Source organism: Saccopteryx leptura, chromosome 3, assembly GCF_036850995.1.
Source record: "Saccopteryx leptura isolate mSacLep1 chromosome 3, mSacLep1_pri_phased_curated, whole genome shotgun sequence".
Classification (NCBI taxonomy): Eukaryota; Metazoa; Chordata; class Mammalia; order Chiroptera; family Emballonuridae; genus Saccopteryx; species Saccopteryx leptura.
In genome coordinates this window covers 45922289-45946594 of record NC_089505.1, presented here as the reverse complement: position 1 = coordinate 45946594, position 24306 = coordinate 45922289, and the positions used below count along the sequence as shown (strand labels likewise).

Sequence of the window (24306 nt, the reverse complement as noted above, 5' to 3'; positions counted from 1 at the left end):
GTTTGTAACTCAAAGGAGTGCTTTTCCTGTAGACCACCACACTTTGGTATACAGAAGTGCTCTAACTGCAAATTTCTCATTTTATCTAAATATATTCAAAAGATGTATTCAAGTATTGAGATTTAATAAAATTAGGAATCTTTACTGATTCTTCAAGGTAATTTTTAAATGAGGCTGGCTTCCCCTCCCTTTTTTACTGTGTGTAAGGAGGTGGAAAATACAAAGATCTGTGCTGTATTTTGTACCACTGCACTGATTTTGTGCTAAGGTGCTGATAATATTATCCACCATTGCTTTTGTCCTTTTCGTGCAGTGTCAACAAAATGAGAAATACCAAGGTATGTGTTAGTATAATTATGAAAATAGTTTTGGCACAAAAGACCTCCAGAGGTTTCAAGAATCCCTCAGGGTCCATGGATCCCACTTGGAGAACCACTGGCCTACAACATTACGTTGTATCTACCCAACTATTCCCTGTATTTCTATATTTTTCTTTTTTGTGAGAAGACAGCAGGGCAGAAATATTTTTATTTTGCTTTCTAAAAATAGAAATCTGAAACACTTTATTGCTTTTTAAATAAGTTAAAAGATACTTATCAGGTACACTAATTTTTTTAATTTAAACATTTATATTTGCTTTTAAAGAACTAATTCTCATGTTTCTCTGTTCAAGGAAGAGGTGTTGGTCAGCAAGGGTGAAAGCATGATTGTTGGGGTAGGATCCAGTTGTGCAGATTCTATTATGTTCCTGGGCCTCCTTACAGCAAGGGCCCAGCAGGAAAGATAAGTATTTTCGGAAGGTTACAGTGTATGTACTGGCAATATTTAAAATAGGGATGAAGAGAACCTTAAAATATTAGAATGTAAAAAGGTGTCATCACTTTTTACTTGTGGCATTTAACATACAACCCTTATCTAAGAAGAGAGACTAAGGGATAGGTTAGGTTGCTGGTTTTTTAAAAGAATGTTAAGGAATATAGAGTCAGTAGTACTGAGTATGGTAGTAAAAAGAGCCAACATCTCAGTGCTTATATGTATGCCAGGCACTGTTGTAAAATGCGATGCGACATCCTTTCGTACTAATTTAACAGTACCGTGTTATCCTGATTTATAAATGAAAACATTGAGGTTTAGAGATTCTAGGTTATTTGCCCATGGTCACACAGCTAGTTTGAATGTAGATCTAATTTTAGAGGAAGGATCATAAAATTTACCTAATTCAGCCTCTTTGTTTCATAGATTTAAAAATGTGAGTCTCAGAAGAAGTGACTTACTTGCCTCACAACGAATTGGTCATAGTTGTAGTATTTATTCTAGAAAGACAAAAAAATTGCTATTGTCTTGCCCTGGCTGGGTAGCTCAGTTGGTTAGAGCATATCATCTTGATATGCCAATGTTGCAGGTTCGATCCCTGGTGAGGGCACATACAAGAATCAACCAATAAGTGCATAAATAAGTGGTGCAACAAATTGATGTCTTTCTCTTTCTTTCCTTTCTTCTCTCCCTAAAATCACTAATTAAAAAAATTTTCTATTGTTGTATGTGTGTGTTCTTTTAATTGAAGATTTAGGGTTTCAGTACCTTAAGAGGTATAGTTTTATTAGTGACTACCATTTAAAAACCCTTCATATTTCTTTTTGTATTTTTTACATCTTTACTCAACTGATTATTAGAATTACTTCCAATAATGTACATATAAGTGGGATTTATTTAAGTTGGATCATATTCCATGATCATTATATTAAACAACAGAAACATTTGTATTTCTCATTGGGCTGCCATTTTTGGGGTGTATGTGTATGATTTAGACATAGACAGGGGATCCCAAATACATGCTTCATTATTTTTTTTTTTTTGTATTTTTCTGAAGCTGGAAACGGGGAGAGACAGTCAGACAGACTTCCGCATGCGCCCAACCGGGATCCACCCGACACGCCCACCAGGGGCAAAGCTCTGCCCACCAGGGGGCGATGCTCTGCCCCTCCGGGGCGTCGCTCCGCCGAGACCAGAGCCACTCTAGCACCTGGGGCAGAGGCCAAGGAGCCATCCCCAGCGCCTGGGCCATCTTTGCTCCAATGGAGCCTTGGCTGCGGGAGGGGAAGAGAGAAACAGAGAGGAAGGGGGGGGGGCGTGGAGAAGCAAATGGGCGCTTCTCCTATGTGCCCTGGCCTGGAATCGAACCCGGGTCCCCCGCACGCCAGGCCAACGCTCTACCGCTGAGCCAACCGGCCAGGGCCACATGCTTCATTATTTAAAAATACTTGAAGTTACCACATACTTCACTCGTGTAAGACTAATAGGGGTCATAATCAGTGTTATGTTTATATCTGATCATAATTTTAAAACAGTGGAATTTAATTTCTCTAGTATTTTTTTGTAGCATTAAATTTTTTTAAAGCAAACTTCTATATTTTTCTAAAGAAACTTGGTTTTAGGTAGAGAAAAATTTTAAATATTGCTTTTTTCTTCCCTTACAGGTTTCACCTTGCTTAAATGTCCTATCACGATTGTTGTTTAGTAGTGACTCAGATGTATTAGCAGATGTGTGTTGGGCCCTTTCTTATCTTTCTGATGGACCAAATGATGAAATTCAAGCAGTCATCGATTCTGGAGTCTGTCGAAGATTGGTGGAACTTTTGATGTAACTATAATTTATAATTAATAATTATATGATTGTGAGTTTAGCAGGTAGAGAAATAGCTTCATAAACATCTCGAGAGTCACTACAGGAAGGGTTGAAGAGCTATTAACCTTTAACCTTACTTTGCAGGATAGCTATAATACTGAAAAGTTGACCCTTAAACTTGTATCTTACATCCTCTAGTTGGGAATAAGCATTTTGTTGGTGAATTTCATTAGTTTTAATCTCTTCATGAATAAGAGGGACTTAACAAGTATGTATGATATGCCTGTTACCTGCTACAGTGTTGTGCAAATGACTGTTAATGAAGTATATAGGACATAGTTCCTGCCCTCACAGAACCAGTTAATTGTTCATTACAATAATTTGTGTAAAAGATCACATAGTGAAAATTATTTAATATTTCACTTGTATTGAAGATAATATATTTCTCTGTTCTGAGCTATTATTGCTACGTTCTTTAAAAAGAACAGAATTTTGATACAAAGAAGTTAAAAACTTTTAAGAAAACTGTTTAAAAAAGTTTAATTTCTTCATCCCTTTCTTTTTAAAAAATATATTATCTTCCTTTCTTCCTTTCTTTAATAAAAGAAACATTAAGTATACAGAACAAGTTAGATGGCACAAGGAAGAGAGAGGTCTGATAAGGGGTTGTGGCCCAGCATAGGACAGCATCTGAGGAGGCTGGGCGGCAGGTGCAGAGGGCGATGACAAACAAAAAGCTAGCGCGGAGAGACAAACAGGCCGGAGCAGGTGGGAGCCAGCACACGGTGGCAGGCAGCCTAGCTGGATCACAGCCAGGGTCATCGATGGGGAGAGTTGGATAATAGAAGCCAGTTTTTTATTCTCAGAGAATGCATTTAGAAATAGAAAAGAAGAAAGCCAGAACAATCTTGATATTAAATTAGAATTGGGAGGTATCAATGTGAACTCATAGCTTTAAACATTAAAGATAAATCTGCAAACAAATATATATGTAAATGTGTCTGTGTGTATGTGTGCGTGTATTTATGTCCTCTTCAAGGGCGTGGGAGCAGTGACACATTTATACTAAGAAGCTGAGCACACGAAATGCTCAGGTGTGGGTTTTTAAACACTGCTCTTCAATAGGAACCAGGATTCTTGGAGAAATGGTTGACTTCAGGGCTGAGACTGATAAAAAATAAGATGTACTGAGTTCTCAGAGAATGGATAAATGTTAAAACAACTCAGAAGCCCACCTGATGGAACTCTTACTGTTTAAACCTGGGATAATTTGAGCATTGAAATAAATTGTTGCCCTGGATGGATAGCTCAGTTGGTTAGAGCATCATCCCGAAGCACAGAGGTTTTTGGTTCGACCCCTTGTCCTGGCATATACAAGAACAGATCAATGTTCCTGTCTCTCTCCCTTGCTCCCTTCTTTGTCTAAAATCAGTAAAATAAAACATTAAAGAAAAATAAATTATAGTAATACAATTTACAAAATAGGAGTAAAATAGGAACCCATGAGTCCACACTAAAATAAGTAGATAAATAATAGATAGAAAAGGCATGTATTTGGAATGATAATATTAGAAAAATTATCATTGGAAACAACATTAATAATTCAGACACTAAACATCAAGAGATGCTAACACTATTGGTGAAAGTGGCTTAAGGGATAGGATTTTACATAATCTAAAGTATTTATTTCCTCATGAAGTATGAATAATAAAGGGAAAAATAGTAATGACAAAGTAGAGAAATCTGACAGACACTATCTTAAGTGGCCAAGAGTTCAGTGCCACTATAATGGACACAACAGATACCATATGCTATCCAATACTAGTAATGAAAAGACGATAGCATTTGTGTTATCCCAGCCAGAGTATATCACTTGGGTCTCAAATCATGAGGAAACATGGGACAAAACCAAATAATGGGCTTGTGATTATCAAAAATGTCATGATTATAAAATCAAGGACCATCAAGTAACTGTTTTGAATTGAAAGAGAATGGAAAGGCATGACAACTGGGTGCAACACATTTTGAATTAGATTCTTTATTATGGGGGTGATAATAGGATAATTATATGTGAGATTTTTTGTATTACTTTTATATTTTTGCGAATTTTCTATACATTTTAAATTCTTATATAGTATATAAATTCATATTTTTATTATTTTAGGCACAATGATTATAAAGTTGTATCACCTGCATTAAGAGCAGTTGGTAATATTGTGACTGGTGATGATATTCAAACACAGGTGAGTTCAGACTTTAATGTGTTCAGTTGACATAAAGGATTTTAAGAAGTTTATCATGTTTATACAACTGGATTACATGTTAATCAAGAATTTAGCATTAGTTAACATAATTAATAGACATCTATAATGTGACAATAAGCATATTCTTGGTAATAAGTGATCATACTCAGATATATCTATGTGAAAGCACTATCTTAGACTTATATCAATGTGAGGAAGTACCTGTACAAGATAGGAGTTTGGCTCTTGAGGGATTTACAATTCAATTGGAGAGAAAATATAAATTAAAACAAAGTAAATTATCTTAGTATATGTTTACTGAGAGTTGATTATCAGTAAATGCTATAAAAGTTTAAAAAAGAAATTACTCTGCTAAGAAATTGTTGCAGATTCCATAAAGGAGTTGGAACTAAAGCTAGATCTTAAAAGTAAAAAAGAACTCAAGCAGATTAGAAGATTTGCCACACATGTATGAGATATGTTTAAGACGCATTAAACTTGACAGGAAAAGAAACTGTTAGTGAGAGGATGATTGATTATAAATGGTGGGATTATTGGAAGTGGGATTAGAAATGGAAAGTCCTTTTATAGTAGATTCATGAGCTAGATTATGAGAATGAAAGGAAAAATAGCAAGAAAACACTTTGCAAATTGGAAACTAACTGTGTGTGTGAGATATCCAAATAGGTGTGATATCAAGATTGATGTCAGATCTGGGGTAGTCTTTCAAGAAACTTAACTCTGTTAACACAGTAGATTCTCTTGTTTGCCAACATTATAAACTTTTTATTCTAATCTATATATTTTGTTTCATTTTTTTGTGTGTGTGGCAGAGAGAGAGAGAGGGACAGATAGACGGGAAGGAAGAGAGATGAGAAACATCAATTCCTTGTTGCAGCTCCTTAGTTGTTCATTGATTGCTTTCTCATATGTGCCTTGACCAGGGGGGCTACAGCAGACTGAGTGACCCCTTGCTCGAGCCAGCAACCTTGGGCTCAAGCTGGTGAGCCTTGCTCAAACCAGATAAGCCCGCGCTCAAGCTGGCGACCTCGGGGTCTCGAACCTGGTTCCTTCACATCCTAGTCCGACACTCTATCCACTGCGCCACCACCTGGTCAGGCTTTTGTTTCATTTTTCATCTTTAAATGTTCTATTTAGATACCTTAATTATTAAACAGTTAATTTATAGATATTAATATAAAATAGTAATTGATAGATATTAATTTAAAATAGCTCTTTCAATGAAAATGCCCTTCTAAACATATACTGTTTTCAACAGAATTTTGGTACTCTGCTTCATACATTCTTCACCAAGTACATTTAATATAAATCATTGTGGGTATTTTGAAAAGCAGAACTTAATCTTGCCATGGAACAAGAAATGTAAAGGAACAAATAATATACATTCCAAAAAAAAAAAGTGGAACAGTAAAAATTTTTATGAAACTAATAATTTATTTTGTACATATTAAGGTTTCTTAACATTTGTGGAATTAGATACTTTCAAAGTGTGTGTGTGTGTGTGTGTGTGTGTGTGTGTGTGTGTATCAATTTGTTTGGCAAAATGAGAGAATGAGTCCTGACCAGTTGAACTCTGAGTGCATTTGTAAATGTGAAGGACACAGCATTGAGTGTCCTGCTTAGTACATTGAGAACAGGGCACTTCACTATACCAACATTAGAGAGGTTTTGGCAAAGGGGGAGGGTAGAAGACAGCCAAGTTTTACTGAGAGGAATTTCTTTTTCGTTAATTTTTCAGAATGTTTTTTGAACTTTTTATTTATTGATTTTAGAGGAAAGAGAGAGAAAGAGAGATTTGTTCTACTTATTTATGCATTTATTGGTTAATTCTCATATGTGACCAGGGATCAAAACTGCAACCTTGGTGCTCTAACCAACTGAGCTTAGTGGCCAGGGCCTCAGAATGCTTTTTGTATTTCTAAAGAATTCATTAGTATATTTTTGTTTAGTTTTTTCTTGCTAGAAAACTTCATTTTCATTTTTAACTTTTGTTTTAGGTAATATTGAATTGCTCTGCATTACCCTGTCTCTTACATTTACTGAGTAGTCCAAAGGAGTCAATCAGAAAAGAAGCTTGCTGGACTGTTTCTAATATTACTGCTGGAAATAGAGCTCAGATTCAGGTAAATACCTTTCAGATCTGAGAAAACAGGAAGATCTTAGAAGTTAGTTTGGAAAAAAGTCAGCATTTTATGAGTGATGTTTTTTTTTTTTTTTTTTTTTTTTTCATTTTTCTGAAGCTGGAAACAGGGAGAGACAGTCAGACAGACTCCCGCATGCGCCCGACCGGGATCCACCCGGCACGCCCACCATGGGGCGGCGCTCTGCCCACCATGGGGCGGCGCTCTGCCCACCAGGGGGCGATGCTCTGCCCATCCTGGGCGTCGCCATATTGTGACCAGAGCCACTCTAGCGCCTGGGGCAGAGGCCGAGGAGCCATCCCCAGCGCCCGGGCCATCTTTGCTCCAGTGGAGCCTTGGCTGCGGGAGGGGAAGAGAGAGACAGAGAGGAAAGCGCGGCGGAGGGGTGGAGAAGCAAATGGGCGCTTCTCCTGTGTGCCCTGGCCGGGAATCGAACCCGGGTCCTCCGCACGCTAGGCCGACGCTCTACCGCTGAGCCAACCGGCCAGGGCATGAGTGATGTTTTTTAGTGAGTTACTGAAAAAGTTTCTTGAAAAGTATTTTAAGAACATAGCCTTTCCTCCTCTAAAATAATACTATAGTGTTCTAATGAGGAATAAAATATATAAAAATATGTAAAATATATAAAATTGTCTATCACAGTGCCTGACATATAATGGTTAGTCTTTAGAAAGGAATTGATTTTTCTTAGTTTTAAAAAAGGTCGGCAATGATCTTCCTCTCAAAACTATTAAATACTGATTTAGTGAGGCCCTATCAAAGCTCTTGTCAGCAATTACTTCATTGGTCATATACTCATGTTTTATAATTTTTAAAATTTATATTCTGCTAATACATTCTCCAGTCTTGCAAGAAAGTGTGTGAATATTTGTTGATAGATTATAAATAAAATATTTCCAAAATGCCTGACATTTTATAGCCATTGTGTTTCAAGATTCCTCTACTTACTGATATATTTAAAACTGTATTTGCAAGGAAAAAATAGTAATAAATGAAGAAAAAAAAAGGATACATTGATTATGCTATATCATTTACTCTCTTCAGGCTGTTATCGATGCAAATATTTTTCCTGTTTTAATTGAGATTCTTCAGAAAGCAGAGTTCCGCACCAGAAAAGAAGCAGCTTGGGCTATAACTAACGCAACATCAGGAGGTACTCTGGAACAAATAAGGTGTGATACAGGTTTTTTAAAGTTGTTTTTTAAATGTAAATTGGGACTTTTTATTTGTTGATGACACTGACATTATTTCTGTCCATTTCATAAGCATTTCTGATGTGATTTAATAAGCATTTCTGAAGACAGCATTTGTTGTATCAGTTATATTATTTTTTACAATTTACAGTGGCTTACTTTTTTCATATAGAGTATGATTAACCTTATTCTCCTTGGCAGACTATTTATGAAAAACCAGAGATTAAAAATCTGAAAAAGAATGCAAAATATACTGTCATGGGTATTAAATATTTTAGACCATTAAAATAATCTACATGTAACTTTACTATGTAGAAATGATTAATAAATTTGTATATGAACTTATTTAAAAAAAATTGAAACAGACATTTGTTTATATAACAATGCTCTTCTAATCACTGTTAGCCTTACTTGTAGATAGGATCTTTTATTTTTCTCTAGTAGTTTTCTTTTTTATAATGGCTTTTTAAATCCAGCCCTTTCATTGTTTATTCGCTTGTTTGCTTTGCTAACAACATAAAAAGTATAGTATTTTCTAATGAGTATTTGATTTATTTCTTAATTTATAAAGGAAGTAGTCAAGCTACTATACTATTTTACAAATCACAGGATTTTGAAATCTACCTATTATGAAATCATTGTCTTTTATTCATTTGTACTATTATCTTGCTCTCTTGGATTCGTATCTTTGATACATGTTAATGACGTCTTTCTTTGCTTTTATTTTCTGTATTACCTCTTTACTTTAATCGATATTTTCATTTCATTTGTGACATGAATACAGGCAGTAATAAAACAAGGTATTTTCTTTATTCTAGCCTGTATTTTTTTTAATGCCAATGTTATTATTTTTATCTGCTTTGGGACCCAAGGTTTGTTCACCTATAAACAATTGTATTTTCAACTTGTTTTTATCATTATGTCTATTCTATATATTACTTCTTAAATTTATTACTATGAGACAAGTACCTAAACTAAGATTATCATTTTTCTAATAATTTTCACTGTTTCATTAAGTCTACATATATGGCCCTGGCTCAGTAACTCAGCTGGTTAGATCATCATCCTGATTCATCAAAGTTGCGAGTTTGATCCCTGGTCAGGGCACATACAATAATGAACCAATGAATGCATAAATAAATGGAACAACGAATTGATGTTTCTCTCTCTCTCACTCTCATCAAAATAAAAAATATTTTATGTCTACGTGGAAAGACATCTCTTGATCTCAGATCAGGTTTAGTGTGCATATCACTGGTATTGTAGTGTCTGATGTTGCCAGTTTTGTTAAGTCATTTCAGTTATTGAGCACCAGTAGTGAATCCAATGCTTTCTCATCTTTTATGTCCTTTACTGTTATAACTTTGTGAGATAGTTATTCATTCAACAAATGAATTGTATTTGATAAATTATATAGTATATGGCAAGTGAGTGCTCCAAGTAAAGGAATACACATTTTTTTTAAAGGGGGATGGCAGCTTTTATTGAATGCTACTGTATTCTCAAGCAACCCTATGAGTTTGGCACTATTATCTCCATTTTAAGATTAAGTGACTGAGGCACAGAGCAGTTAGTCAAAGTCACACAAAAGGAGTGAAATTGGGATTTGAAGCTTTGCAGTCTGATTTTAGAGCATGTTTTTTTTTTTTCCTTTATGCTTAGTGTGGCTTAATGTGGACTTTTTGCCAAATGAACAAACTAGTTACTTTATTTACATTATAGAAAATGGAAAAAGAGCTAATAAGAACTATAGTAGAAGCCTGACCTGTGGTGGCGCAGTGGATAAAGCGTCGACTTGGAAATGCTGAGGTCGCCAGTTCGAAACCTGGGCTTGCCTGGTCAAGGCACATATGGGAGTTGATGCTTCCAGCTCCTCCCCCTTCTCTCTCTCTGTCTCTCCTCTCTCTCTCTCTCTCTCTCTCTCTCTCTGTCTCTCCCTCTCCTCTCTAAAATGAATAAATAAAAAATTAAAAAAAGAACTATAGTAAAAACAAAGCATTATAAAAATAATTAACTTTTGTGAACATTTATTAAAATTATTCATAACATGGCCTGTGTTACTCCTAGAAGTCGTCTATGTTTCTGAAACAAATACATGTTCAGAACATTAGCTATGATTGTTTTTGTGAGAAATTTCCTAAAGTTTGATTTGCTTGTCCCTCCTTCCTCTCCATTTCCACCTACCCCCACATATGACCCCTATGTGTATACATGGACCCACCCTTTAAAAAAAACAACCCCCCAAAACAATCCTCTAACCCACTTAGTGTTGACATGACCTGCAAAAATATGCCCAAATACCAGTTTGCTTGCATGTCTTCCATGCACATTTTTGTAATATTTGTAATATCATTTATTACTAATTATGTTAAATTATGAGAACAGGAGAGTAAAAAATGTTTTCAGGTTCTATGTAAGTGAATATTTAATTGTTTTTAATGTTTGGGTTTTTAGGAATACTTAATTGTTTGCATAGCATTTCATTGAAGAATACTTTTATGTTGCTATAAAAACAATATTTCAGTCTTTTTCAATGTTATTTCTTCCCACCTTTTTCTTTTTTTTAAATTACTCTGAAGGTATTTGGTAGCCTTAGGCTGCATCAAACCACTTTGTGACCTATTGACTGTTATGGACTCTAAAATAGTCCAAGTGGCTTTAAATGGACTTGAAAATATTTTACGTCTTGGAGAACAAGAATCGAAGCAGAATGGGATGGGTATTAATCCGTACTGTGCTCTTATTGAAGAAGCATATGGTAAGCAGTCAGTTAAAATTTTATAATTGTAATTAATTTTTTTAAAATTGAGTTATAATTGACATATATTGATTTTAGGTATGTACAACATAACTCAATATTTGTATATACTGTGAAATGATCACCACAGTAAGTCTAGTTAACATCTGTCACTATACATGACTATAAAAATTTTTTTGTGTGATACGAACTTTTAAGATTTACTCTCAGCAACCTTAAAATATACAGTGTTGTTAACTGTAAGCCCCCATTCTGCACAGTACATCTTGTGACTTACTCATTTATAACTGGAAGTTTGTATCCTTTGGCTCCCTTCACCCACTTTGCCCACCCTGCACCCCAAACCTCTGCCAACCACCAGTCTATTCTCTGTATCTATAACCTCAGTTTGTTTGCTTTTCCTTTAGATTCCATACTAGCGAGAAAGTATTTGTCTTTATGTGATTTATTTCACTTAGCAGAATACTCGAGGTCCATTCATATTATCACAGATGGCAAGATTTCCTTATCTTTTTTATGGCTGAATAATATTTCATGTAAAAATACATCACATTTTATTCATCCATCCATCAATGTACACTTAAGTTGCTTCCAGGTCTTAGCTATATTAAATAGTGCTGCACTGAACATGGGGATGAATATATCTTTTTGAATTAGTATTTTTGTTCCCTCAGAAAAATACCCAGAAATGGAATTGCTGGATTATATATGGTAGTTCTGTTTTTAGTTTTTCGGAGGAATCTTCATGCTGTTTCCCACTAGAGCACCAGTTCACCAACAGTGCACAGGTTTTGCTTTCTCCATATCCTTACCAACACTTACCTCTTGTCTTTTTGATAATAGGCATTCTTACAGGTCTGAGGTGATACCTCATTGTGATTTTGATTTGTATTTCCCTGGTGTTTAGTGATGTACCACCTTTTATGTACCATTATGTCTGTTTTGGATAAATGTCTTTTCAGCTCTTCTGCCCATTTTTAATTTGGTTTCTTATATGTTTGTTCTTCACTTTTGAGTTGTATGAATTCTTTATATATTTTGTGTGATTTGCAAATATTTTCTCCTGTAGGTTGTCTTTTCATATTTTCAATGGTTTCTATTGCTGTGCAGAAGCTTTTTCATTTGATGTAGCTTCACTTGTTTATTTTTGCTTTGTAGCCTTTGCTTTTGGTGTCAAATACAAAAAAATCACACCCACGACCAATGTCAAGGAGCTCACCATCTATATTTTCTTCTAGGAGTTTTATGATTTCAAGTCTTATGTTCAAGTCTTGAACCCATTTAGAGTTAGTTTTTCTGTATGGTGAATTATAGTGGTCCAGTTTATTTATTTATTTGTTTTTAACGTGGCTGTACAGTTTTTTCAGCACTGTTAATTGAACGTCGCGCCGAACGCGGGGCCCATTGTATACAATGTTTTCCCCCATTGTATATTCTAAGCTTCTTTGTTGTAAATTAACTTGTCATATATGTGGATTTATTCTTGTGCTTTCTAGTCTGTTCCATTGGTTTGTTTTCCGCCAGTACCATACTGTTTTGATTATTATAGCTTTGTTATATAATTTGAAATTAGAGTGCCTTTTTCCCCCTGAGGATTGCTTTGGCTAGTTGGTATCTTTTGTGTTTTCATAAAAATTTTAGAATTGCTTGTTCTATTTCTGTGAAAAATGCCATTGGAATTTTTATAGGGATTGAACTGAATTTGTAGATTGCTTTGGGTTCTGTGGACACCTTAACAATTCTTTCAATTCATGATCACAGAATAGCTTTCCATTTATTTGTGTCTTTTAGTTTCTTTTATCATAGTTTTCAGTGTACATGTCTTTCATTTCCTTGTTTAAATGTATCCCTAGATATTGGATGCAATTATAGATGAGATTGTTCTCATAATTACTTTTTCTAATAGTTTATTAGTGTATAGAAATATAACACATTTTTGCATATTTATTTTGTATCCTGAACCTTTACTGAATTCATTGAGTAGTTCTAACAGTGTTTTAGTGACATCTTTAGGATTTTCTGTATATCATATTATATCATCTTCAAACATTGACAGTTTTGCTTCTTTCTTTCTGAATTGGATGTCTTTTTCTTTTTAATTGCCTAATTGCTTTGGCTAGGACTTCCAATACTATGTTGAATTAAAGTGGTAAGAATGGATACCCTTGTCTTATTCCTGATCTTAGAGGAAAAGCTTTCAGTTTCCCACTGTTGAGTATGATGTTAGCTGTGGGCTTGTCATATATGGCCTCTATTATGTTGAGGTACATTCCCTTTGTACCCAGTTTGTTGAGAGTTAGTCAGTTCTTAATTATCTTCCATAGACATTTTCCCCCTCCAGTTTTATAAAAATATTTTTTAAAAGTTATCCTTAAATTTTTGCTCTGTCTGGTTGGTGAGTGGTAGAGTGTTGGCCAGCATGTGGATGTCCTGGGTTTGATTCCCAGTAAGGGCACACAGAAGAAGTCATCATCTGCCTCCCCCCCCCCCCCCTTTCTCTTCTCTTCCTGCAGCTATGGCTCTATTGGTTTGAGTGCATCAGCCCTGGGCACTGAGGATGGCTTCCAAAAATAGCTCAGGCACTAAAAATAGCTCAATTGTGAGCATGGCCCCAGATGGGCAGAGCATTGGCCTCAGACAGGGGTTGCCAGGTGGATCCTGGTTAGGGTGCATGAGGGAGTCTCTCTCTATCTTCCCTCCTCTCACTTGGAAAAGAAAAGAAGAACAAAGTTACCCTTAATTTTATTATCATAGCAATTTCATTAATTTCATTTTATGATTGTTTAAATTGGCTTTTCTCCCATTTTTTACCTTTTTATTTTAATAAGATAAACCATGTTTATTAATATTTAATAAATGCATTAATCTCCTGTCCCTGCGAAGTTTACAAAGTCATTGCCCATATAGAGATTTGATGAATTTTGCTTTATTGACTAGCTATTTCTAATTAGATTTTTAAAACATTCAACTTAACTCACATGGACTCTATTTTAGGATAAGGCATAAATCTAAGTTGATTTTTTTCTTTTAATGAATATATTAAATATTTATGTCTGTCTTAAGTTCCATTATATTATATTGTTGAGTCAAGCTTTTATTTATGATTCTTAAACCTAGCCTGGGATAGTACTTTGTCTTTATTTAAATTATATAATGTGACTGGTTAACACATTATATAATTGTAAGATATTAATCACTGATTTGAAATTATTTATTTACTATAGTTATTTTGACCTGAGTTTGGGCTAGTCTGTGATTGTTTATAGATATGATTACTTTGTTAATTCTTTCCATCCTGCAATAATATAATTGAAGATGTTTATCTGTAATTATATGAAAATATCTCCAGCATCACCCAGACTTATGTGCAGATTTTTTTCTTGTGAGCTATAGATTCTCATATCAGTTTCACTTATAGGTTGTACTGTTTGTAAATTATACAGTAGCCTATATTGGATTTGCAAACAGTACCCATTTATTACATATTGATACTCACTAGCTAATTCTATGAGAGAATGTGTGTGTTTGCACACGTTTTACTTTTTTTCATTTGTATTTGTTTTGTTGTTTTCCCTTGTTATGCTTTTTATTTAGCATAATTACTCTGGAAAAGACCTGAGGAGTTATATAAACTGTCATTTTGAAATTGAGAGACTAAAGTACTGAGGAACCAAACTTCCTTGGGCAAGATCACACAGCTAGCAGAGTGGGGTCTGGGATCTTCTTCCTCTCAGGCCTGTGCTACTTCCTCTTGACGCACTCCCTTATACTCTTGATTTTTGAAGTAAAAGGCATAGGTGTTGGCTATCAGTATGTGCAAAAATTAGATAAAAATAAGAGTCACATTGCTAGTGGACTGATGGATGTTATTAATTCATTATTTTATTTAAACAGTTGTTGAAATTTGAGTAACAATTTTTTATATATATGCTTTGAATAATAGGTCTGGATAAAATTGAATTTCTGCAAAGCCATGAAAATCAAGAAATTTACCAAAAGGCTTTTGATCTGATTGAACATTACTTTGGTGTAGAAGACGATGACCCTAGCATTGTACCTCAGGTGGATGAAAACCAACAACAGTTTGTATTTCAGCAGCAGGAAGCACCAATGGAAGGGTTCCAACTTTAACTTGGTTGGAGGAAGAAAGTAATGGCTAGAAAGGGTAGTTTCAGATATCTTCTCTTTGTTACCCTGTCAGTAAGAATGCTTGATGTGTTTTTATGTAAAAAAGAGAGTTGATGCACTTTTTAAAGCAAAACAAAAGTTTCCATTCAGCTGCAACCTTTTAGTATAGTTTTGTTTTTATTTTGTTGTGCCTATATTTATGTCTTATTGTTTTATCTAGTTCTTAATCTGTTTATGAACAGTTAACTACATTATGAAATTATTTAATAACTTAAGCTTGAAAAAGAGAACTTTGGCAAAATGTATTACATATGGTTCTGATTTTTTTTCCTAGCATTTTTGGAAGCTGCATATTTATAATTGCATTTTGGCAGTAAGTCTGTCAGGCCCAGTCGACTAAATCTACCTCTCTCTTGAAGCAAAAATAAACAAAAAAAGCTTCAGAAGCATTAAATAGTGTTAAAGCTAAATTAGAATGTGAAAATAATTTATTATCTTAAATTATAAATCACTGTGCTGTAGGTTATACTTTGCAAAAAATTACAACAGAAAAATATAAAATTTATGTATAAAACACAGAAGTATTATACTGATAATTAAAATGTGGCAGTTGTGAAGAGAGAAGCTGTTCTTCATGTTAAGCACATTAAAGTGATTACACAACATTAAATATTTGTGTTTTTAGCATATAAATGCTATTATATTAGTGTATTTTATATTTTGGCCAAATGTGCTACCATTTTGAAATAGTGTTTTATAATATTTCACTCTTCATTTTAAAAAGCATCATTTTAGGGATACCATCATGAATCTAAAGTAGTGCTGCATATCAAAAATAATACTGTCATTCTTTCTGATTTTTCAGAGCAGTAATTAAAAAGTTTCATTTTCCTTTTAGTAATAATGAATTTGGGTACTTGAGTCACAAAATTATCCTGAATAAGTCACCTTCTTAGGTACTAAAGTTTATTAAATATACTTAATATTTGGACACTAAGAGATATTAATGGTTGAAATCTATTATTAGGATTTCTCTTTTGGTATGGGTCATACTGCTGTTTGTTATCAATCAGGGTATTAAATTACATTTGTATCAGATTGGTCAATATAATATATGTGTTTTATGTATTAAAGACAACATCTCTTCAAACTGAAACTTTAAAAATGTTTCAATAGAAAAATTATATATATTTATTTATGGATACATATATATATGTGTGTGCCTGTTATTCTCACAGTACTATACTAGGTAGAATTTTCTAAGCAGATATGGTACTGTTGAACCCAGTTTTTTCATTTATAGTTATATGCAGGCTATGTGCATTTCCATTTATATAACCAAAATATTTATTTTAAAATTAGTTTACAACTGTTTTAAGATGGCAACTAAAGCATTTTGATATGATTCATAGTCTATTCTGTAAGGAAAGATTTCACTTATGATAGCATTTATGTTTCTGCTGGGAATCAGAGGCATGTTCCAAGAAGAGAATGTATATATATATGAGTACTTTTGAGGAGTATGACACTTTGTAAATTATCTATCATGAAACTAAGCTTTCTGCAAGACATTTAAAATCTACAACTATAAAATACAGGTTTAAATGGTGTCTGTTATGCTGACTGTATCCGCCAAACCTCTTTTATATTGATATTAAGTAGAGATTATATCTGTGCCCTTTTTATTGTAGTGAAAATTATGTGGTATAAAACGTTTCCATTGCATTATGTATGTTCAAAAGAACAGGGTAGCTATTAAGGATTAGCAAATTGATGGTGAATTTATCAGATAAACACTTTTTTGTGGTAAAATGGTTCTAAGTAGAAGGTGACAGGGTATTCCACGCTTTCTATTCAATTGAACTTAATAATGCAGCATAATTCATAAACTAGCCAGCTGTGCCTGCTTTTATTTTGAGGACTCTGTAGTCAAATCTTTAAGCATATTCTTTCGAACAAAATAGTTCTTATAGAAGGAAAAATAATACATATGTTTGTGTACACGCACACATATATAAAATGATCTGTGAGGGAAAGATTCTTAAATGTTTGCCAGTGAAATAAACATTATATCGCTAAGTATAGATATTAACATATTTTAATCATTTAAATATAAAATTAATTTCATAGATCTGTAGGTTGGGTTATTAATTTGATTCTTTTTGAAAGGAAGGGACACTAACAGTTGGGATCAGTTGTTGGTGTGATGATGACTTTAATGAACAAAGACTAGCAAGTACTTTGTTCTTGAATTTTTTTTCAATATGACTATTTCTTTCAAATGTACTATTTAAAATGCTCCAAAATGCATTTTTGTTAATCTGCACTGACCTTTGTGGGGCAAAAAATGCTTTTAACTTGCCTCCCTAACATTCATTATATTTAAATCCAAGAGAAACTGTGCCAAAAATAAATGAAAACAGGTTGTGAAGGGGAACACATGCAACATTTATGCTAAAATAAAAAAAAATACTTGAAAGAGCTCTTTACATAGATTTAAGTAAATCTGGTGGGGGGTTTTTGGTCTGATTTTGAAATTTTACTAATTAATCTATGCAATTGTGCTAGTTTTATATTTGTAAGTACTTCACTTACTAGACTATTTTTTTGTTTGTTTAATTTCTTTTTTCTTCTTCTTTTTTTTTTACTGTAAGTTTTTTTTTCGAAAGGTATTCCTGGAACTTAATTCTTAATGTCATTTTGTTCATTACTGGTAGCACCAGAACAAAAAAGCAAAAAAAAAAAAAAAAAAAAAAGAAAAGAAAAGAAAAAAAACTAATAAATGTGCTGGCACAGAAATAACATATTATGGACATTTGGTAACTGTAAAGCCCATTAGTGGTTAAAGCATGATTTGTTTGATAAAGGACTAAAAGAAGCATTACCTTTGCCTTCCTATTTTTTTTCTCTTAAGAAGGAGCATTATGGAAAAAGTAACTATAATATAAAGTCTTAGTGGAGCTTTGTTGATGTTCTAAATTCAGCAATGTACTGGCTGCTTTGTGAAACTGAAATCAAAGTGTTGTTAGCCTTTACTCATTTTAGTTCATAGCATTACTGTTTTATGAAATGTGACATATTAGGAGCCAATATGGTAGGGCCCTAAAAGGATAATGCATCTTTAAGGTCTGGTTGGGGAGTGGGATGAAGGGGGGATATTGTTGCCTAACTAAATAAACCAATATTTGAGCAGTATGCAGTGTTATGAAATGTTACAGCACTCTGTTAAAAATAAAACACTATTTTACAATTGCATTTATATGTGTGTCTAATTCATTGTTCTCACTTAGATTGTATGTATATTCCTAGCAGAGCAAAAACAGATGCCTTCATTGATTAAAATTCCATCTACTTTCTAAAATCAATAAGTTTTGTTTGTAGCTTATCTAAAGTATCAATAGTTTAGTATGTTGTTTTTATTTTAGAATCTACCATATTTCCCCACGTATAAGATTCATCTTTTTTCGAAAAATTTGGGGTCTAAACACTGAATATGTCTTATACAGTTGTAGATTTTTTTACTTGCATTTCCCTCTTTTTTGCACTTGTTTTTGCGCTCCTTGTTGAAGACTGATTTGTCATCAATCGCAGATAAAGACAAACTAATGGATGGGAGTTTTTACAGTGATGAGGAGTTGTATGAATTTTATGATGAATAAAACGAGTTCAATAACTTTATGTAATGCATTTTTGTTTTTCCAAATTTCAGGCCCTAGAATTAAGGTACATCTTATGCATGGGAGCGTCTTATACATGGGGAAATACGGTATATATTTCAGTATAATAGGGAAAATGTCTAGTAATTTATCTTTGTATTTTAAACCTTGGCAATTAGTGAAGATTAATATGTTAATTGAGATTATTTTTTCTTTTCATTTAATGCAGTACAATGCATTTATTTAAGGAGTAAGCCTAATAAATAGAAATCAGAGGGTTTAACTTTCTTAATGTACTCTGAAACGTAAGGTCGCACAGTGGCCAGGCTTAGGCCCCTACTAACCTAGTGTTTTTGTTTTCTTATTTTGCCCCTATGTTCTTTGCTTTGGCTGACTTTATTTTCTTTCTTTTTTTTTAAATTTTATTTATTTATTTTTAGAGAGGGAGAGAGAGAAACAGAGAGAGAGAGAAGGGGGAGGAGCTGGAAGCATCAACTCCCATATGTGCCTTGACCAGGCAAGCCCAGGGTTTTGAACCGGCGACCTCAGCATTTCCAGGTCGACGCTTTATCCACTGCGCCACCATAAGTCAGGCCAAGCTGGCTTTATTTTCTTCAGTGTTTGAAACTGTTTAATCACAGAGTAGTGAAAGTGATTGGATCAGTTATTTTTCGGGGTACATTGTTTCTAGTAAAGCAGTCTGTAATTTACTGGCAAATTACTTAAAATGTATGAAAATGCAATGTATGGGTCAAAAAATAGACTTCAGCAAGCTGTGGAGTTCAACTTCCCAGAAATCTCTTAGTATACCCTTTAATGATGTGTTTGCTTAATTTTATATATGTTCTTTAATCCTTCATATTTGAAAAGTTGACGAAGTTCAATAAGCACATGATCCTTTTTGCACATCTAATGATTTTTATGCTGTTTCAATAGTCTTAGGAGACATATCTATCATTATTATCACTATCATTTCAGTTTTCCATTCTGTTATGAAATAAAAATTTAAAATAATTGTACTGGCAAGCAATGCTGTATAGCACCACCAGCACTAAGATGTTAACCGGTGGGGCAATCCTACCAACTAAAGAACTTGAATGCTCAGTAGTTAATGTAGATTTTGACTTGGAAACAGACAGTTTAGGGAATTTAATATGTAATACCCAAAAAGGCCTGTTATTTAAAAATGGAATGTTTTAAACTTGAGGAAAACTTGACTTTCAAAGGATCCTTCTTGTTCCCATTCAGTTATAGTTAACATGTTTTTATAAATAGCTTGGTGAGCCTGACCAGGCAGTGATGCAATGGATAGAGCGTCAGCCTGGGATGTGGAAGACCCAGGGTTGAAGCCCTGAGGTTGCTGGGTTGAGGGTGGGCTCACTAGTTTGAGTGTGGGGTTGCCAGCTTGAGCGTGGGATCATAGACATGACCCTGTGATTGCTGCCTTGAGCCCAAAGGTTACTGGCTTGAAGCCTAAGGCCACTGGCTTGAGCAAGGGGTTACTGGCTTGGCTGAAACCCCCCCAATCAAGACATATATGAGAAAGCAATCAATGAACAACTGAGGTGCCACAACTATGAGTTGATGCTTCTCATTTCTCTCCCCTCCTATATGTCCCCATCTGTACCCCTCTCTCTCAAAAAAAAGCATGGTGATATTTAATATACTCTTTATTTAGGGCATCAACATGACTCACTGTTTTCTGAGCATTCCATCTTTTTATATTGTTTTATTATAAAATGTACACAATAATGTGTAAGAAGGCAGATTAAATAATAAAATGAACACCTGTGTATTCATCCATTTTAATTATCAGACCCATGTAACCATTACTCTGGACTTTATTAATAATTTCTGTGCTTTTTTGAAGATGCAATTTAGAATAATTTTATTTCTGGTAATATCAGTGTTGTGTGAGGGATTCAAACCTTATTCTTTGATTCTGCTGTCCCCACCAAATGAAACAGTGCAGTGGTTGAGAGCTGACAGAGTCTAAGTGGGTTCCCAACACGGGTAAACCACCACTTACTAGTAGTTCACTTAATCTCTTTGATAGTGATAGAGTGTAACTGTCATACAACTGCTAAGGGTATGTGATCTGCCCATGTCTGCCTGTCTTACCTCATCTCTTTTCAATTCTCAGATTACTTAATAAATCCTAGCTACATTAGCTGATCTATCAGAATTTCTGTGCTTCATTGTTTCATGTCGTGTATTTTTAAAATATATAACTTCATTGCCTGTTTTTGAAGTGTATAAAATGGAATATTGTATATATTCTGTGATTCTTTTCAGCTCATTGTTAAACTTTTTTGAGTTTCATTCATGTTGATGCATATATGTAAAGCCAGAAGCCAAGGCCACCAGGGTCACTATCACAGCAGCCTGGCTCATGCAGGTTCGCATTGGATTCGGACAGTCGGTAAAGAAACAATGGAGCCAAGAACTGATGGGCTGTCATCTTTAATTCTAGCTTGCACCCGGCGGGCAAGTAAAAACACACCCTGGGTTCCAAAACCCACTCACATTCAGTGCTCACAAAGCTACTGACTTATCCGAGTTTCCTAGAATCAAAGGTTTCTAGCTCACCAGACTTATTCACCTCTGTTCCCCATCTCCTTCCTTCTCCAGCGTCAAACTGCACAAACTGGCCTCTCACTCAATACTTGACTGCTTCTCCTGGCCACATGGCCTCTTTCTGCTCTCTCCTCTAATGATAATCTCAGGAACCAAGAGCAAGCTCCCTTTCTGCCCCTATTTTATAGTGTAGATTCAAAACCTTTAAACCAATATACAAAATAGGGAAGTCTCTAATACAAAGTCACTTTCTGAGGCATGATTGGATTGTACCACCCCACATCAAAAAGGGTGGGAAAGGCTTAATCCCAAAACCAAGCCCCAGGCTACAAGGATTCTCAACACACATTAATATCACCTGGGTGACGGCCTCACATGGGCAGCGTCATCTTTAACAAAGTGAGCATAATACATTTTATCTGCCCAACAATATATCTGTGGTTCCTTTATTTTCTTTGCGGTATACCATTCTATTTGTGGCTACACCATGACATTTGGTAGGGCCATTCTTTATCTTGTTCTTCGGGATTGTCTTTGCTGTCTGCATTTTTCATATAAATGTAGAATTCACTTGTGAAATTTCATGAAAAGCTCCATGGGGATTTTGGATGAAATTAAATTTACAATTTTGGAGGAATTAACATCTTAATGATAACTCTTGAATCCATGAACAAGTTACAGCTCATGCTTTCTTTAGATCTTCCTAATCATATTTCAACAAAATTTTACAATTTTATTCATAAAGATCATTCACATCTTTTAGGTTTACTCCAAATAGAAAAAAAAAATACATCAATGTGAAGTAAAAAAATACTGCTGTGTTTCTAGCGGTTGTATTTAGTTCTTCCTTGCCATAACTTACTATATTTAAATAGACATATATTCCTACTTGCATCATAGTTTACATTTTTCAAAGAATAATGTTTCCATATGGGATACTATAGAGCAGGGGTCCCCAAACTATGGGCCGCATGCGGCCCCCTGAGGCCATTTATCCGGCCCCCGCTGCACTTCCGGAAGGGGCACCTCTTTCATCGGTAGTCAGTGAGAGGAGCATAGTTCCCATTGAAATACTGGTCAGTTTGTTGATTTAAATTTACTTGTTCTTTATTTTAAATATTGTATTTGTTCCTGTTTTGTTTTTTTTTTACTTTAAAATATGTGCAGTGTGCATAGGGATTTGTTCATAGTTCTTTTTTATAGTCTGGCCCTCCAACAGTCTAAGGGACAGTGAACTGGCCCCCTGTGTAAAAAGTTTGGGGACCCCTGCTTTAGAGTATATACCTTTAGGAAAATTTCTTTGAGCCTCATAACACTTTTTTTCTGTGTGAAACTTGAGGATGATTTCTATGAACCACTTTTTCTCATATGAAAGAGATTTTCAAGTGGTATCATATAACTGACAGTTCTGGCTTATTGGCCTTTTTTCTTTTTTAAGGGATTGGAAATTATACAGGTTCCTTTAAAAAGGGGGAAACAGTAAAAAAAAATTCCTCCCCTTTACCCATCTCCCCTCTGTCAACCATCAGTTTGTTCTCTGTTTCTATGAATATGACTTTGTTCATTTTTGCTTCTTTAGATTTCACATAGAAGTGAAATAATACAGTATGTCTTTCTCTGAGTTATTTCACCTAGCATAATGCCCCAAAGTCCATCCATGTTGTCACAAATGGCAAGATTTCATTGTTTGTTATTGCTGAGTAATATCTATTATACTGTTTTTGTATATCATCTTTATTCATCTATCCATCGACACCTACCTTGCTTCCATATTTTGGCACTGTAAAGAATGTTAATAATGCTGCAGTGAACATAAGGGTGCATGTATCTTTTTGAATTAGTGTTTTTGAATCTTTGTATAAATGCCCTGAAGTGGAATTTCAGGGTCATATGGTTCTATTGTTAATTTTTTGAGGAGCCTTCATGCTGTTTTCTATAATGGATGCAGCAATTTATAATCCTATCAACAGTGACTGATTTCCTTTCTTCAACATCCTCGCCAACACTTCTTTCTTGAGTTTTTCATAACAGACACTCTAAGCAGCCTATAAGCAAACATTTTTTAACATGTTGATGACAGATATGTCTTCATTCCTCATAATGGCATTGCCAGGTTGTCGTATTACCTCCTGATTATACATCTACAGACAGAGTCAGTACACACTCCACCATCAACCCGTGAACCTTCAGCATCCTATCGTCCATGAATTTCTGCTTTCCAAACCCAGGCTCCATTGTTCTAACCAAGGCTGTCTCTATCTGTTAGCCCATGGTGCCAAATGATCACCTGTAGTTCTTGATTTGATGGCAAGGTCAACTTCATCTTGTTCTCACAACTATCTTTAATTAAAGCCCCAAATTCTCAGTAACCTCGATATTAAAGGTATATTGATTGATTCTTGATAGAGCCATTGGCTTTACTCACTGTTTCAGCCTGAACACTGTCATGTGTATGACAAAGCCTGCTCCTTGTGGAGCTTTCTGTCACGGGTGACCATAGGTGATGCTGGGAACAAAATGCATCCAAATGCAGAAACTCAGCCCTGGAGTCTTGCATCTAAGGGCTCGGACAAGTCCTGTGTCTACTTGTTTGAAAGTTCATATTTTTCTAAGTTATCCTAGGAATTTCAACATACATATTTAACTTAAGATCTAAAGTTAATTGATATACTTAGTCTGACCAGGCGGTGGCACAGTGGATACAGTGTCGGATTGGGACACAGAGGACGCAGGTTGGAAACCCCGAGGTCGGTCACTGGCTTGAACACAGGCTCATCTGGTTTGAGCACAGCTCACCAGCTTGAACCCAAGATTGCTGGCTTGAGTAAGGGGTCACTCGCTCTGCTGTAGCCACCCCCCATCAAGGCACATATGAGAAGCAATCAATGAACAACTAAAGTGCTGCAGCGAAGAATTGATGCTTCTCACCTCTCTCCTTTCCTGTCTGTCCTTATCTGTCCCTC

General features: G+C 34.8%; 1 protein-coding gene and 1 pseudogene across 4 annotated transcripts in view; one reads left to right on the top strand and one right to left on the bottom strand.

Annotated features, from left to right (window-relative positions):
* The window catches only part of KPNA5 (karyopherin subunit alpha 5), a 44813-nt gene extending 26448 nt beyond the window's left edge, over positions 1–18365 (top strand). For 3 of the 4 annotated variants that reach the window (XM_066373390.1, XM_066373392.1, XM_066373391.1), the window contains exons 9-14: positions 2478–2641; positions 4791–4869; positions 6888–7013; positions 8076–8203; positions 10804–10982; positions 14926–18365. In XM_066373390.1, coding sequence (XP_066229487.1) covers positions 2478–2641; positions 4791–4869; positions 6888–7013; positions 8076–8203; positions 10804–10982; positions 14926–15113 — 864 coding nt within the window. In that variant the 3' untranslated portion in view covers positions 15114–18365. Of the gene's footprint in view, positions 1–2477; positions 2646–4790; positions 4870–6887; positions 7014–8075; positions 8204–10803; positions 10983–14925 lie in introns of those variants that run through there. The other variant, XM_066373393.1, reaches the window with a different exon arrangement.
* Positions 18366–23388: 5023 nt separating this feature from the next.
* On the bottom strand, positions 23389–23900 carry LOC136398149 (ribulose-phosphate 3-epimerase-like; annotated as a pseudogene).
* Positions 23901–24306: the final 406 nt, after the last annotated feature.